The sequence below is a fragment of the Triticum dicoccoides genome, chromosome 6B (genome assembly GCF_002162155.2).
Source record: "Triticum dicoccoides isolate Atlit2015 ecotype Zavitan chromosome 6B, WEW_v2.0, whole genome shotgun sequence".
Lineage (NCBI taxonomy): Eukaryota > Viridiplantae > Streptophyta > Magnoliopsida > Poales > Poaceae > Triticum > Triticum dicoccoides.
In genome coordinates, this window is record NC_041391.1 from 633,527,700 (window position 1) to 633,542,471 (window position 14,772).

Below are 14,772 nucleotides of genomic sequence, written 5' to 3' on the forward strand. Positions count from 1 at the left end.
CAATACAATGTTCTCCCCCTCTCTTGTGGAGATCTATTCGATGTAATCTTCTTTTTGCGGTGTGTTTGTTGAGATCAATGAATTGTGGGTTTATGATCCAGCTTATCTATGAATAATATTTGAATCTTCTCTGAATTCTTTTATGTATGATTGAGTTATCTTTGCAAGTCTCTTCGAATTATCTGTTTGGTTTGGTCAACTAGATTGGTAGTTCCTGCAATGGGAGAAGTGTTTAGCTTTGGGTTCAATCTTGCGGTGTCCTTACCCAGTGACAGCAGGGGCAGCAAGGCACATATTGTATTGTTGCCATCGAGGATAACAAGATGGGGTTTTTATCATATTGCATGAATTTATCCCTCTACATCATGTCATCTTGCTTAAGGCGTTACTCTATTTTTAACTTAATACTCTAGATGCATGCTGGATAGCGGTCGATGAATGGAGTAATAGTAGTAGATGTAGAATCGTTTCGATCTACTTGTCTCGGACGTGATGCCTATACACATGATCATACCTAGATAACATCATAATTATGCGTTTTTTTATCAATTGCTCAACAGTAATTTGTTCACCCACCATAGAATATTTATGCTCTTGAGAGAAGCCACTAGTGAAACCTATGGCCCCCGGGTCTATTCTCATCATATCAATCTCCATTACTTTATTACTTGCTTTGTTTTTACTTTGCCTTTTACTTTTTACTTTACATCTCTATATCAAAAATACCAAAAATATTATTTATCATCTCTATTGGATCTCAACCTCGTAAGTGACCGTGAAGGGATTGACAACCCCTAATCGCGTTGGTTGCGAGTAGCTATCGTTTTGTGTAGGTACAAGGGACTCGTGCGTGATCTCCTACTGGATTGATACCTTGGTTCTCAAAAACTGAGGGAAATACTTACGCTACTTTACTGCATCATCCTCTCCTCTTCGGAGAAATCCAACGCAGTGCTCAAGAGGTAGCTGGGACATATGTGGATATGAAAAAGTGGTTGAGGGCCTTGGAGCATATCACTAAGCACTTTGAGCAAGCAATCCATTAAGCAACACCTCATCCCCTTTTAATAGTATTGGCTTTCCTATGGACTCAATGTGATATTGGATCACTGAAATAAAAAATGTAGAGTCTTGAACTTTAGAGCTTGAGCCAATCCTTTATCCTTAGCATTTGAGGGGTCCACATTCCTAATTCATGCCATGCCAATCATTGAACTTTCCTGAAATATTTATCTTGAAATAGCATTAGTTCAATGAGCTATATGTTGTTTATCATTACCAAAACCACCCAGGGATAGTTGCACTTTCAAATGGAGAGCTCTTTTAGAAATTGTTGACCCGATCAAAATTGGGTGACCCAATTCAAAATTCAACACCTCAATTAATTGTGAGACTTTAAAATTAGAAAGCATGGTTTATAGTATAAAAGAATTGAATAAGACAACAGTGAGAAATTTTTGATCCGGTCAAAATCGGATGACCCGATTTTAATTGAAGACCTCAATTGAATATGGGCTCTTTAAAACTAAAGAACATAGTGTTGTAGAGGATGATATGCATATTGCCACCTTGGATTGATGATATGCTCGTAAAATATGGCATACAAGATTGAAACCGAGTTTGACCAAGGACTACTGCCACTATGCAAAGCTACCTAGTACTGGTAGTTTAGAATAACATCGCACCAAATATTAGATGAAGGGTCGTGCTAACTGCCACACGTGTGGCAGGAAGGGACGCACCACACGTCTCTAATGTAAACAGATTGTCACGTCATCGCATGCATGCATGCAGGAATCTTTTTGGATTTTCAGTTTTTAAAATGTTTTATCTCTTAAACGAAAAATCCGATTGAAAATCCGTTTTCACCATTAAATCCCTCGCGATGAGATCTTCGAAACTAGATCCCATGTTGATATGTTTTGACAAAAAAAAATTTGGCTTAAAAGTTGCCATGTCTATTGCATATGAATTGCCATGATGTTTGCACTGAAGTTGCCATGATATGTTTCAGCTATTTTCTTCTACATTTAAAAGTAAATTTTGACATTTATAAAACGGAAAATTAAGAAACTAGACTTGCCATGAACCATAAACTAAAATTGCCATGATACATGCACGTAAAATTGCCATGGTTCATATAAAAAATAATTTTCATGATCATAGTACTGGAGTTGCCATCATCAAAATACTAAAATTGCCATGATCTACAAACTAAAATTGCCACATGGCAACTTTAGTTTAAGCCCTATGGCAACTGTAGTGTAAACATCGTGGCAACTTCTGGCAAAAAAAAAATCGTCGAAACATATCAACATGTGGTCTAGTTTTGAAGATCTCGTCGAGACGGATTTAATGGTGAAAATGGATTTTTAGTTCGCTTTTTTATTTAGGAGATACAACATTTTTAAGCCGAAAACCAAAAAAAATTCTGCTGATGTCATCTATTCATACGTGGCAAAATGAGTGGTGACGGAGGCGTGTGGGCGATGTGCAAACGCTCACATGTGTGGGCGTTAACATTTCCGTAGATGAAAGCTATACGTGGTAAACTGAAATACGGAAAACGGGCACATGGATCAATAATCGTCCTCAATTGCCAAATTAATGTATAAATTAGAGTTGCATATGGCATGCACATGATTTGGAATAAAATGCAAGTTCTATAACCATATGTGCATGCCATATGCCATATGCAAGTATGGAATAAAATGCAAGTTCTATAACCTTTTGTGAGAAGGAGTGAACATGTTGCATATACACTCGTGCGTTAGTTCAGTTATGCCTAATTGCACAACTGATTTCCTCTGGGAAACCTGCCGACGAATATCAGTTGTAGTCTCCGCGTCGCCCGGGCGGGGTTGGCAGCTTCTGCTCCTGGACGATGAGTCGCGCCGGGAGCGGCCGACCGGTGCCAGAGCCTCCGCAGCCGCGGCACCGCTTGCGGCCAGACCCAGAGCACGTCCCGCAGCCGACGTCGCCGTCGGACCAACGGCTGCAGAGGCACTCCTCCCGGCCGGTGCCGCTGCACGTGGAGCAACGGGGCCGCGCGCCCACCTGGACGCCGCCGGCAGCCCGTCTCCCCGGTTCGCCATCGCAACGCCCGCCAGCATCCGGAGCCCCGCCGACGCGATCACCATGGGCGCCACCATCTTCACAGAAGAACCAATCCAAGAATCTCCGGAGCTGTTGTACCTGTTGCTTCCTTGCCGTATGCACTTGCCTGTTGCTGGTAAGGAGTGGAAGAAGAGATTTGGATGGGTGTGTGTGGCGAGGAGGTTGTCGCAGTCTGTTGTTTTTGTGGACGGGGTGCGTCGATTTATAGGAATTTTTCGGGGGTTGTAGGAACTAGGAAGGTGGGTGTTGGGATAGTTTCTTCAGCAGTTTGGAGGGTAGCGGAGGCGAGGAAGGGAAGGCGTGCCCGCCTCGTTACCTTTGCTTGCCTGCTTGGTCTGCATCCGTCGGCTACTCCGCTATGCTTGGGCCTTTCAATTTCTGTTTCGTGTGTGCTGCGAGCTGCTTCGCTGCACGTGTGTTTACTCTCCCCTTGCAAGTTGCTTTGCCTTTTCCACGCTACGAGACGAATTCGGAACTAGGCACAGGATTTGTCCTCTGCATTCTTATGAGCTCCGTTAACGATCTGGATCATGTAACTGGCCGAAGACTTGGAGACGATTCTCTACATTACTTGCAAGATTTGGACCCTGTTAGCTGGCGAATGTTCGCCGGGGAGGATGGCATGTGCGAACGATTTTGTGGCAGTTTTAGTTGTGAGGAAGTGATGAGGGGTGGCATTTTCTCTAAGCAACATGGCAGTTTCTTCCCGAGAAGGCAATTTTCGTTTAAAAAGTGAAACGAGACCCGCTTAGGTACAACCCCCTCCGGTAATATAGTAATTTCACAAGTCGTACAACCCCCCGCTGGACGTATACATACAGGAGTCCACCGATTGGGCCGGCCCATTAAGGTAGCGTATAGCAGCGCTTCAGCGCTTCAAAAATAATACTACGACGGCAAGAGTTCGAACTCAAGCCCTCCAGAATTCTTCAAACGTGCTACAACCAGCTCGCCTAGACAGCGTTTTTGACTTCATGGCAGAGCGAAACCTTAATAATAATATCATGGAGAATATTTTTAAAACTTCCAACGCAAAATATTTTTTTTTGAAAACAAAACGTGATTTTTGTGTGAATCCCAAACACTTTTCAGATTTTTGAACAAATATATAATAAACTGAAACATTTTTTAAAAATCATGAACAGCTTTGAAACGCAAATATTTTTTAAAACCGCAACATTTTTCTAATCCCAAATTATGGGAACACAAACAATTTTTGGAACATGAACAATTTTTGCAACTCCAGAAAATAAATGGAAAAACAACAAAGATTTTTGTAATTGCGAACAATTTTTGTTACAGAAGCATAAGATCATCATTTTTTGAAATGTTTGAAAAAAATGAAAACGGGAACATTGATTGAAATTCCAAACAAATTATAATACATCTGAAATCCCAATCATTTCTCTAACAGTTGTGAAAATTTTGAATAAACACATGAACAATTTCTGGAAAACACGTAGATTTTCTGAAATTCTTGACTTTTTCTTTGAGAGATAACAAACAAAAGTTGAAGACATGTACAATTTTTTTTGAAATTATGAACATGTTCTGAATTTTTTGAACATTGATTAATAAATATGAGTATTTTTTAAATTCTGAAGATTGATTTTAAAAATATTTGAAATATTGAAGGTTCAGTGGTCACTAAGGATGCTCAATAGGCGAGACCATAACGTTATTTGCTTCGCTCGTTCTATCCGTTTGGTTGATAACTTCATGCGACGAGTGTCAATTAGGAAATTCCATATGTTTCAAGAGTAGCGTCAGATAGAAGGCAACACACACAGGAGGCTGGCCGACTGGGCTGGCGCATTGACGCTCGCAAAAAACAGAAAATAATTCACCAGTATGACAGTTTTAAGTAACTATTTTTAATTATGATTTTAAATACTTTTTCCCTTCAAACCTAGCATGGATGCAAACCATGGGTATGCCCACCTGCTAGCAAAAGTTGAGATAGTTACAAGAATGTCCCAAAAACATAATGTTTAATGGAGGGTGTCTGGATAGGCCACGAGCACATTTTTTTTGAACATCCTGAAATGGCCCCAGCTTTCTTAATGGCTTGTGTGACCAATTCAAGGCACCATGCCAAGTTTCTTGACTTTTCAAAAAGTTTTGCATTTTCTGGTGTTTTCTCGCTCAAAAAATATTGATAAATGACTGGATGTGTCGCAACTTCATACGGTGTCGGAAATTGTTCAAACCTGACATGAATGCCTACCTTTGGGCATGCCAACCTACTTCAAAAAATTGGGGTCATTTCAAGAATGTCCAAATAGACCATGCTCAATGGAGAGTGTCCAGGTAGGCCAGAAAGGTCAGTCTAAGAGCATGTTGTTTCTCAATATCCTTTAATTGGCCCTAATTTTTTCATGGCCTTTTATGACCAATTCAAGGCACCAGTCCAACTTGCCTAGGTTTTGAAAAGTTTTGCTTTTCTGGAGTTTTCTTGGTCAAAAAAGGCTGATAAATGGCCGGAGGTGACGCAAATTTCATATGGTGTCAGAAATTGTTCAAATCTAGTATGGATGCCTAACATGGGCATGCCCACATGCTTGCAAAAGTTGGGTTCATTTCTAGGATGTCCAAAAAAACCATAATCAACGGATGGTGTCCGAGTAGGACAGAAGGGTCCGCCTGAGAACACATTGCTTCCCAATATCCTAGAATGGCCCTAATTTTTGCATGCCCTTGTATGACAATTCAAGGCACCACGCCAAGTTTCTTAGGTTTTCGACAAGTTTTGCATTTTTCGGAGTCTTCTCGGTCGAAAAAGACAAATAAATGGTTGGACGTGTCACAACTTGCGTATGGTGTCGAAAATAATTCAAACCTAACATGTATGCCTACCTTACCCACATGCTTGAAAAAATGGGATCATTTCAAGAGTCCAAAAATTGGATTTTTTTTTCTTTGTAATAACCGAATTCAAATCAGGTTCGGTATTAAACCGTATAACTGAAAGAAAAAACTGAAATCCAGGCATCCAGTACGATGCTCCCTCATGCAGTCATGCGTGTCACCCAACACCAAAGGCTCAATCGCACGCGTGTCCAACCATGCAAGATACGAAGGGCCCAATGCATGCTTTGTTCACCATGTAAGAGCTAAACCAGCCAAGCTATTGCGAGGTTTCGTTGTCCACCTAATTGCAAGGCCCAAGGGCTACTACTAGTACTACGGGCAGGCAGAGCATGCAGCGGCAAACGTTTTATTTGTTTAGTACCACATCGTGTAGGTATCCTTAGAGGATAAAGGTGGCCATGGATATTAGAGAACGGCACAAGGGAAGCACTAGTAGCTGTGTCGTAGCTTGTGCGTGTGCTCTAAAACATTTTCATTATAAACCAAAAACCAAACCAAATCAGTTGGTTAACGAAATATCATTTGTTGTATTGGGATGACATTTTTGAGTTTTAGGTTGGCTAACCAAGATAAAAAACAAATGGTAAAAATGGAAATTTCAATTTCTACCAGACACCACCCTGATGGGTGATCTCATCACTCCGGTCACACACCTATTGGGTCGGCCCAAGCGTCTGTAGATTTGAAATAAGTTCATCGATGCTGAAAAAATATTCATGTTGAAAGTTTTCCAAAAAAGTTGAAAAATAAGATCAAGAAATTGAAAAGGATTGAAATTTTTGAGAACTAATTCATGATTTTTTTTTATTTGAAAAGGTTCACACATTTGAAATAACAGGAAAAAAATAAAAAGGGAAACAAAGGAAGAAAATAAAAAAGGAAAACAAACCAGAATAAAGCCTGGTTTTAAAAAACATGAAAAACGGCCTAAAACTTCACGAAGTTACATTTGCCACATAATAAGCCAGAAAGAAAGCAAGTGTTCAAGTTGTGTTCATAAAATTGTTCAGAATGTTACTTCTTAAGTTAGCACGCTCCTCATATCTCCTTAAAATTATTAAAAATGTTGTTCAAAAGAATATTCTTAACATTTTAAACTAACATATCTCTTCTTTTTTTTGAAATGTTCATGCTTTTAAAAAATGTTGTTCAAAATTTTCGAAATATGTCATGCTTCTAAAAAAATGAAATTTTTGAAAACTGTTGGATTTTAAAACATTATTTGATTTGTAAAAATTTATTCAGAATTTCCAACAAATGTTTGAAATTTATTCAGAATTCTGCATTAGTGTTAGTTCTTAAATATGTGCGCTCCTCGTTTTGCACAAACATTAGTCAGCTTAATTGGTATGCCACTCGCGGTTGTTGCAAGAGATCTGTGGTTAGATTCCTAGCCGGTTCATTTCTTTTGTGACTTTTTACGCGAACAGGCGCGCTCCCTGCTGTTTGCTTTTAAGTTCACGGTCATTAGTTAACACAGTCATTAGCGGGGTCAATTGGAGAGCCACTCACGCTTGCAGCAAGAGGTCTGCGACTCGAATCCAGGTACCTCCACTTGTTTTAGGTTTCTTTTCAATTTTTACTTCCAGTGAAGAGGGCGCGATTACTACAGCCATCACCATTGGGCCCGGCCCAGTCCGGCGTAGGTTGGGTATCGTATAAATGCTGGCGGACAAAAAAAAGACTATCATCAACTTAAGAAAGACCATCATACCCTTTATTATGAAGGGGTATAAACAGATCTCCACCGTCGATGTGTTTAGGGGGGTTGTACCGAAGAAGAAGTGAAACTGTCATAGTTTGATCTTTCCTCACAACTAAAACTGCCATCAAATGATGTTCACTTGCCACCCCCTCCCAGCTGACGTTCGTTGGGTAACATTACGGCAAGAGTTCGATTTACTTATTAGGACATCTCTAACGGACTTCTGCCTCTCACCCTATTTGTTTGGACCGGAATTATCATCCAATGGGTTTGTCTGGATATTCCGGACAATCAGGTATCCCCAGTCCCGCCTCTAATCGAGGGAAGAAATAGGGTAGTCTAAAATGTCCGTCACGTCAGATCGAACAGTCCGATCCCACATAAAATTCCTATCGAAACCCCTTTCCCATCCCACACTCCACCCCCTTCTCCTCTACTCCATGTCTCCGCTCCAAGACATTTGTTGCTCTTATGTATGCTTATGGTTTGGTGTTAAAAAAACATGTCCACATATTTTAAAATGTTGATTGAATTATAAAAGGTGTTCGTGCATTTTTATTAAAATGCTCATGTGATTTTGAAAGATGTTCATGCAAAAAAGATCATATAACTAAGAAAAGTATTCTTGTATTAAATAAAGTCTGCATAATATTAAACTGTTCACTCATTAAAAATATTTAAGTAAATTTAAAAAAAATCTCACATTTTTTTAAATATGGTCACACTTAAAAGATATGCATATAATTTTATAAAGAGTTCACATAGTTTTTTCAAAAGTGTTCACATAATTTAGAAAAGTATTTGCATATTTTCAAAGAAATGTGTACATTTTAAAAAGTGCTCATACATTGTTTTAAAAAAGTCAAGTTTTAAAAATCTTCAAGTAAATTTAAAAAATATTCACATATTTTTGACATAATATTTGTGTAATATTTGAAGATGCTCACACATTTTAAATCGTGTCACAAAGGTTTCACACATTTTATAAAAATCATGCAATTTCCAAAAAAATGAAATAAAGTAGCAAACAAACAAACGATAAGGAAATAATAAAAATAAATTTAATAAGGTAAACATGGAAAAAATGAAGCATTGAGAAATCGAATAAATGTGGTCTAGAGAAAACTAGAGACTTACTTTTTTAGGATCACATGGTCATTTTATTGATTTTCATGCAACGTTACCCATCACAATTCCATGCACTGAAATCTCTTAGTAGAATTCTATTGTTTTATCTATGCTATCAAACACTCCTCAATCCAAATTCCTTTAGCTTTGTAATACTAGGATGCAATAGGACATGACAATCTAGTCTTATGCTTTTCCTATTTCCGTGTTTTGTGAATCCACTATCAATCACTTCACTCCCACGCGTAGCTCGCATCTTACGCATGCTTTGATGCTTTCTATGGATGTATATCTTGCATAGAGCTAATCACACGACATAAATTTCAGCCTAGGGTCATGCGCTCTATGGTCATATGAAACATCACTCAAGAATGGGGAGTGTGTCTCCATGACGGTTGTCGCAGTGATTGCAATCATGGACATGGAGGAACAGAAAGCGGTAGATTTGGCCCATTCACGGTTGTAACTCGGGAGGGGGAGAGAGATTCATTATCAATGATATGCCAGTGTATTGCCAACTTGGATCGAAGCCGAGCTTGACCATGCATTACTTCCATTATGCAATGCTATGTAGTATTTGTAGTTTAGAATAAAATCACATCAAACATTAGTTGAGCGATGAAAGCTATATGTGATAAGTTGAAGTACGGAAAACACATTAATTTTCTCAATAGAGAATGTCTCGCGGATCGATGATCACCCTCAATTGCCAAATTAATGTATAAATTAAAGTTACACATGACATGCACACGATTTGGACTAAATTTCTAGCTTTAAGACAAGTGGAGAACATTTAATATCATAATGTTCTTCAATACCTCGACCACTCACAAAATAAACTCGTGGACCAGTAAGGGTCTAATTTTTTGCGAAAAGGACAAAGATATATTATAGAAGCTCACCAGAAGTACAAGGCAACCAAAACATAATAGAAAGTACACCGAGCTCTGCTCTCTGGACCACTAAACGACCACTACCGCTGACAGAGCAAGCCGTTGTTGCCTCTCCCCTACTAGAGCCGGCGCAACCTTGTGGACGATAGCCGGAAGTCTCCGTGCACATGTCCGTAGGACTGGCACCCCAGATCCGTAGTCATCATTGTTGAAGCATTGAATCAATCTGCAACTGTGACAACAGATCTCGACGTCGTCCAAGTATGACGAGAAATCCTAACCTCGTCGCCCCAAGGAGACGACAAAAATCTATGTCTAAACTACGTCGACTTAATCCTGACGATGAAGTTGAGGATGATCAGAGACTGAAAGACCAGCTCGAAGATGAAGCACTGCCATTTGCCTAAATGTCGCCCTTGCGGGGACTAAATACCCCTAACCCAAACCTCAAGCCGGAGCCAAGGCACCGGCATTCCATCTGCCAACTGCCACCGAAGTAGCAGTCAGGGGTGGCAAATTCAAGGGTGCATCGGCGAAGCTTGAAGGGGACTCTATTTGTAGGTACGTCCACTTAAATTACTAGTAGATGTGTACCTCGCGAGTTATGAGTGGATGACCGTATAGTTAAGGCTCTATTTGATTCACAAGATTCTTTCAACATAGGAATAAAAAAATGTATGCCTAGTGCCATGTCCTCTTGAATTATGTAGAATTGAAAACCTACATAAATTTGGATGAAGGAGTGCTTCATAGCATAGGAAAAATGATGAAATTCTTAAGAAACGGCTTGAGTGGATGGAAATTTTCCTCCAAAATAGGATGCAATGGAATTCAAAGGAAAAGTTCCAAAGAATTGCAATCATGTGAATCAAACTGCAACACATGAAAATATTCATAAGGATTTAAATCCTCTATCTTTCTACAAAATTCATGTGAATCAAAGGAGCTCTAAACATTTTTTTGTGCATAACTAGTACGTCTGGAAGTAGACGTGTACATCCACAGTAATGAACATGTTGCATACACACTCATGTGTTATGTTGTGCATACACACTCATGTGTTATCCAATAAAGAATGGGAGTGTATTGAAGAACGAATTGAAAAAAAAACTTAGCTGCTGGAAGGGCAAGCTTATGTCATATGGAGGTCGGCTAGTCCCGATTAACTCGATACTGACTAGTATGTCGATGTTTCTATTTTCGTTCTTCGAAATTCCGAAAGGGGTTCAGAAGCGACTTGATTTCTTTAGATCTCGGTTCTTATGGTAGTCTAATGAGGCCAAGAGGAAATATCGTCTCGCGCGATGGGATATTCTTTGCTGATCTAAAGACCAAGGGGGTATTGGTATTGAGAACTTAGAAATTAAGAATAAATGTCTTATGAGCAAATGGCTATACATGCTAGAGACAGAGCCGGAGGGTATGTGGTCACAAATCCCGTGCAATAAATATTTACACTCGAAAACACTAGCCCAGGTTACCATGAGACCGACTGACTCGCCATTCTGGAAGGGACTTATGAGAACGAAGGGGTTGTTCTTTCGTAGTGTCAAATTCTTGGTTGGCAATGGGATGTCAATATGATTTTGGGAGGATACGTGGTCAGGAGAGACGCCCCTGGCCGTCCAATATCCCACCCTTTATAATATTGTGCAACGTAAGGAGGATAAAGTAGGCACAATCCTTCAAACTATTCCCTTGAACATTCAGTTCCGACGTGTGTTAGTTGGTGAGAGATGGACTGCTTGGATGCATTTGGTTCAGAGACTGACAGAAGTTTAACTCTCCGACCAACCGGATTCGACACAATGGAAGTTAACTAAGAATGAGATTTTTACGGTGAAATCACTATATGGATTTGACTAATTCTGGCCCAATCTCAAGATCGTGCACATTTGGAGGGTTAAGGTTCCTCTGTGTATTAAAATGTTTATGTGGTTCGTCCACAAGCAAGTGATACTCACAAAGGACAACTTAATCAAAAGGCGATGGGTAGGAAGTTCGCGGTGCTGTTTTTTGTGATCATGATAAAACAATACAACACTTATTTCTTGAATGCCCACTTGTCAAGTTACTTTGGAGAATGATTCATATAGCTTTCAACATTAATCCTCCAGTCGATATTACGTCATTGTTTGGGACGTGGTTAACTGGGGTTGAACAAATTACTGCGGCTCGTATCCGGATTGGAATATGTGCGCTATTATGGGCTATATGGAACTGAAGGAAATATGCCCTAGAGGCAATAATAAAGTTATTATTTATTTCCTTATAATCATGATAAATTTTTATTATTCATGCTAGAATTGTATTTACCGGAAACATAATACATGTGTGAATACATAGACAAACAGAGTGTCACTAGTATGCCTCTACTTGACTAGCTCGTTAATCAAAGATGGTTATGTTTCCTAACCATGAACAATGAGTTGTTATTTGATTAACGAGGTCACATCATTAGTAGAATGATCTGATTGACATGACCCATTCCATTAGCTTAGCACCCGATCGTTTAGTATGTTGCTATTGCTTTCTTCATGACTTATACATGTTCCTATGACTATGAGATTATGCAACTCCCGTTTACCGGAGGAACACTTTGGGTACTACCAAACGTCACAACGTAACTGGGTGATTATAAAGGAGTACTACAGGTGTCTCCAATGGTCGATGTTGGGTTGGCGTATTTCGAGATTAGGATTTGTCACTCCGATTGTCGGAGAGGTATCTCTGGGTCCTCTCGGTAATACACATCACATAAGCCTTGCAAGCATTACAACTAATATGTTAGTTGTGAGATGATGTATTACGGAACGAGTAAAGAGACTTGCCGGTAACGAGATTGAACTAGGTATTGGATACCAACGATCGAATCTCGGGCAAGTAACATACCGATGACAAAGGGAACAACGTATGTTGTTATGCGGTCTGACCGATAAAGATCTTCGTAGAATATGTAGGAGCCAATATGGGCATCCAGGTCCCGCTATTGGTTATTGACCGGAGACGTGTCTCGGTCATGTCTACATTGTTCTCGAACCCGTAGGGTCCGCACGCTTAAGGTTACGATGACAGTTATATTATGAGTTTATGCATTTTGATGTACCGAAGGTTGTTCGGAGTCCCGGATGTGATCACGGACATGACGAGGAGTCTCAAAATGGTCGAGACGTAAAGATTGATATATTGGAAGCCTATATTTGGATATCGGAAGTGTTCCGGGTGAAATCGGGATTTTACCGGAATACCGAGAGGGTTACCGGAACCCCCCGGGAGCTATTTGGGCCATAGTGGGCCTTAGTGGAAAAGAGAAGGGGCTGCCCTAGATGGGCTGCACGCCACCCCCTTCCCCTAGTCCTATTAGGACTAGGATAGGTGGCCGGCCCCCTCCTCCTCTTTTCCCCTCCGAGGAATCCTAGTTGGACTAGGATTGGAGGGGGAATCCTACTCCCAGAGGGAGTAGGACTCTCCTGCGCCTCCCCCCCTTGGCCGGCCAGCCTCCCCTCCTCTCCTCCTTTATATACGGAGGCAGGGGCACCTCTAAACACACAAGTTGACACAAGTTGATCCACGTGATCGATTCCTTAGCCGTGTGCGGTGCCCCCTGCCACCATATTCCTCGATAATACTGTAGCGGAGTTTAGGCGAAGCCCTGCTGCTGTAGTTCATCAAGATCGTCACCACGCCGTCGTGCTGACGAAACTCTTCCCCGACACTTTGCTGGATCGGAGTCCGGGGATCGTCATCGAGCTGAACGTGTGCTCGAACTCGGAGGTGCCGTAGTTTCGGTGCTTGATCGGTTGGATCGTGAAGACGTACGACTACTTCCTCTACGTCGTGTCATCGCTTCCGCAGTCGGTCTGCGTTGGGTACGTAGACAACACTCTCCTCTCGTTGCTATGCATCACATGATCCTGTGTGCGCGTAGGAAATTTTTTGAAATTACTACGAATCCCAACAGGAACTGCAGGAATGATATGATTTTTAACAGACAACGCACTTTAACTTTTTTGCAGGTCATCTTTAGAGCTACAGCTTGGATCCGTACGTGGTCCTTACTCATTTCTATGAACTTCAAGGAGCCTTTGGTTACTGTGTGCAACCAATGAAAGATGATAGCTCAGGTTATATTCAACCGGTTCGGGCGGCGCTCGCATAACATGATAGGAGTCTAGGGAGCTTATCCTTCATATTACCGTATCGGTTGCCTTTGTCAGCATGTAATTTTCCTTTTTCACTTTTCTACGCTCCGTTTGCGAGCTGTAAGACTATTATGACGATACTTCATGGATTTTTAATAAAATGGTTGCATGCATCATCATGATGCAGAGGCCGGGGGCATTGCTTCCATCTAAAAAAATGAGTTATGTTGTGCCTAATTGCACCTCTGATTCCCTTCAGGAGACTTATGAACATCAGTTGTAGTCTCCGCGGCGCCCGTGCGCGGTCGGCAGCTTCTGCTGCTGGACGATGAGTCGCGCCGGAAGCTGCCGGCCAGTGCCAGAGCCTCCGCAACTGCGGCACCGCTTGCAGCCGGAGCCGGAGCACGTCCTGCAGCCGAGGTCGCTGTCGGACCAACGGCTGCAGAGGCATTCCTCCCAGCCGGTGCCTCTGCACGTGGAGCAACGGGCCCGCACGTCCCATTTGGACGCCACCGGCAGCCCGTCGCCCGTCGTTCGGTTCGCCGTCGCCACTCCCGCCAGCATCCTGAGCCCCGCCGCCGCGATCACCATGGGCGCCACCATCTTCACAGAAGAACCAATCCAAGAACCTTTCTTGTCGTATACACTTGCTTGGCATGGTGCTGGTAGGAGTGGAAGAAAAGATTTGGATGGGTGCCTTGTTGAAATACTTTGTAATAGGATAGGACTAGAAGTTTAGACTCCTGGAAACCTGTTCTATCTCTTCTTCTGTTTCTTCCCCTCGTTACCGACCTTCTCTGTAAACTCTCGATCAAACTCTTGATCGATCTACTTGTAAGCCACAGCATCATCTGTATAAATAAAACTGCGGCCCGAGAAAAGGGTTCTATGCTTCCCAAGTTATTTTACATGGTAA

The 14,772-nt window shown here is 41.3% G+C and overlaps 1 protein-coding gene and 1 pseudogene across 1 annotated transcript; both read right to left on the bottom strand.

Annotated features, from left to right (window-relative positions):
• Positions 1–2,575: 2,575 nt before the first annotated feature.
• On the bottom strand, positions 2,576–3,318 carry LOC119324446 (annotated as a pseudogene).
• A 10,811-nt stretch (positions 3,319–14,129) lies between these two features.
• Positions 14,130–14,459, bottom strand: LOC119322295. Its single transcript, XM_037595784.1, has one exon. It carries the CDS (start codon positions 14,457–14,459, stop codon positions 14,130–14,132), a length of 330 nt encoding a protein of 109 aa, XP_037451681.1.
• Positions 14,460–14,772: the final 313 nt, after the last annotated feature.

Bases quoted from the DNA above. Each gene is read 5' to 3' on its own strand.
- LOC119322295 (XM_037595784.1), bottom strand. From the start codon at position 14,459: ATGGTGGCGCCCATGGTGATCGCGGCGGCGGGGCTCAGGATGCTGGCG.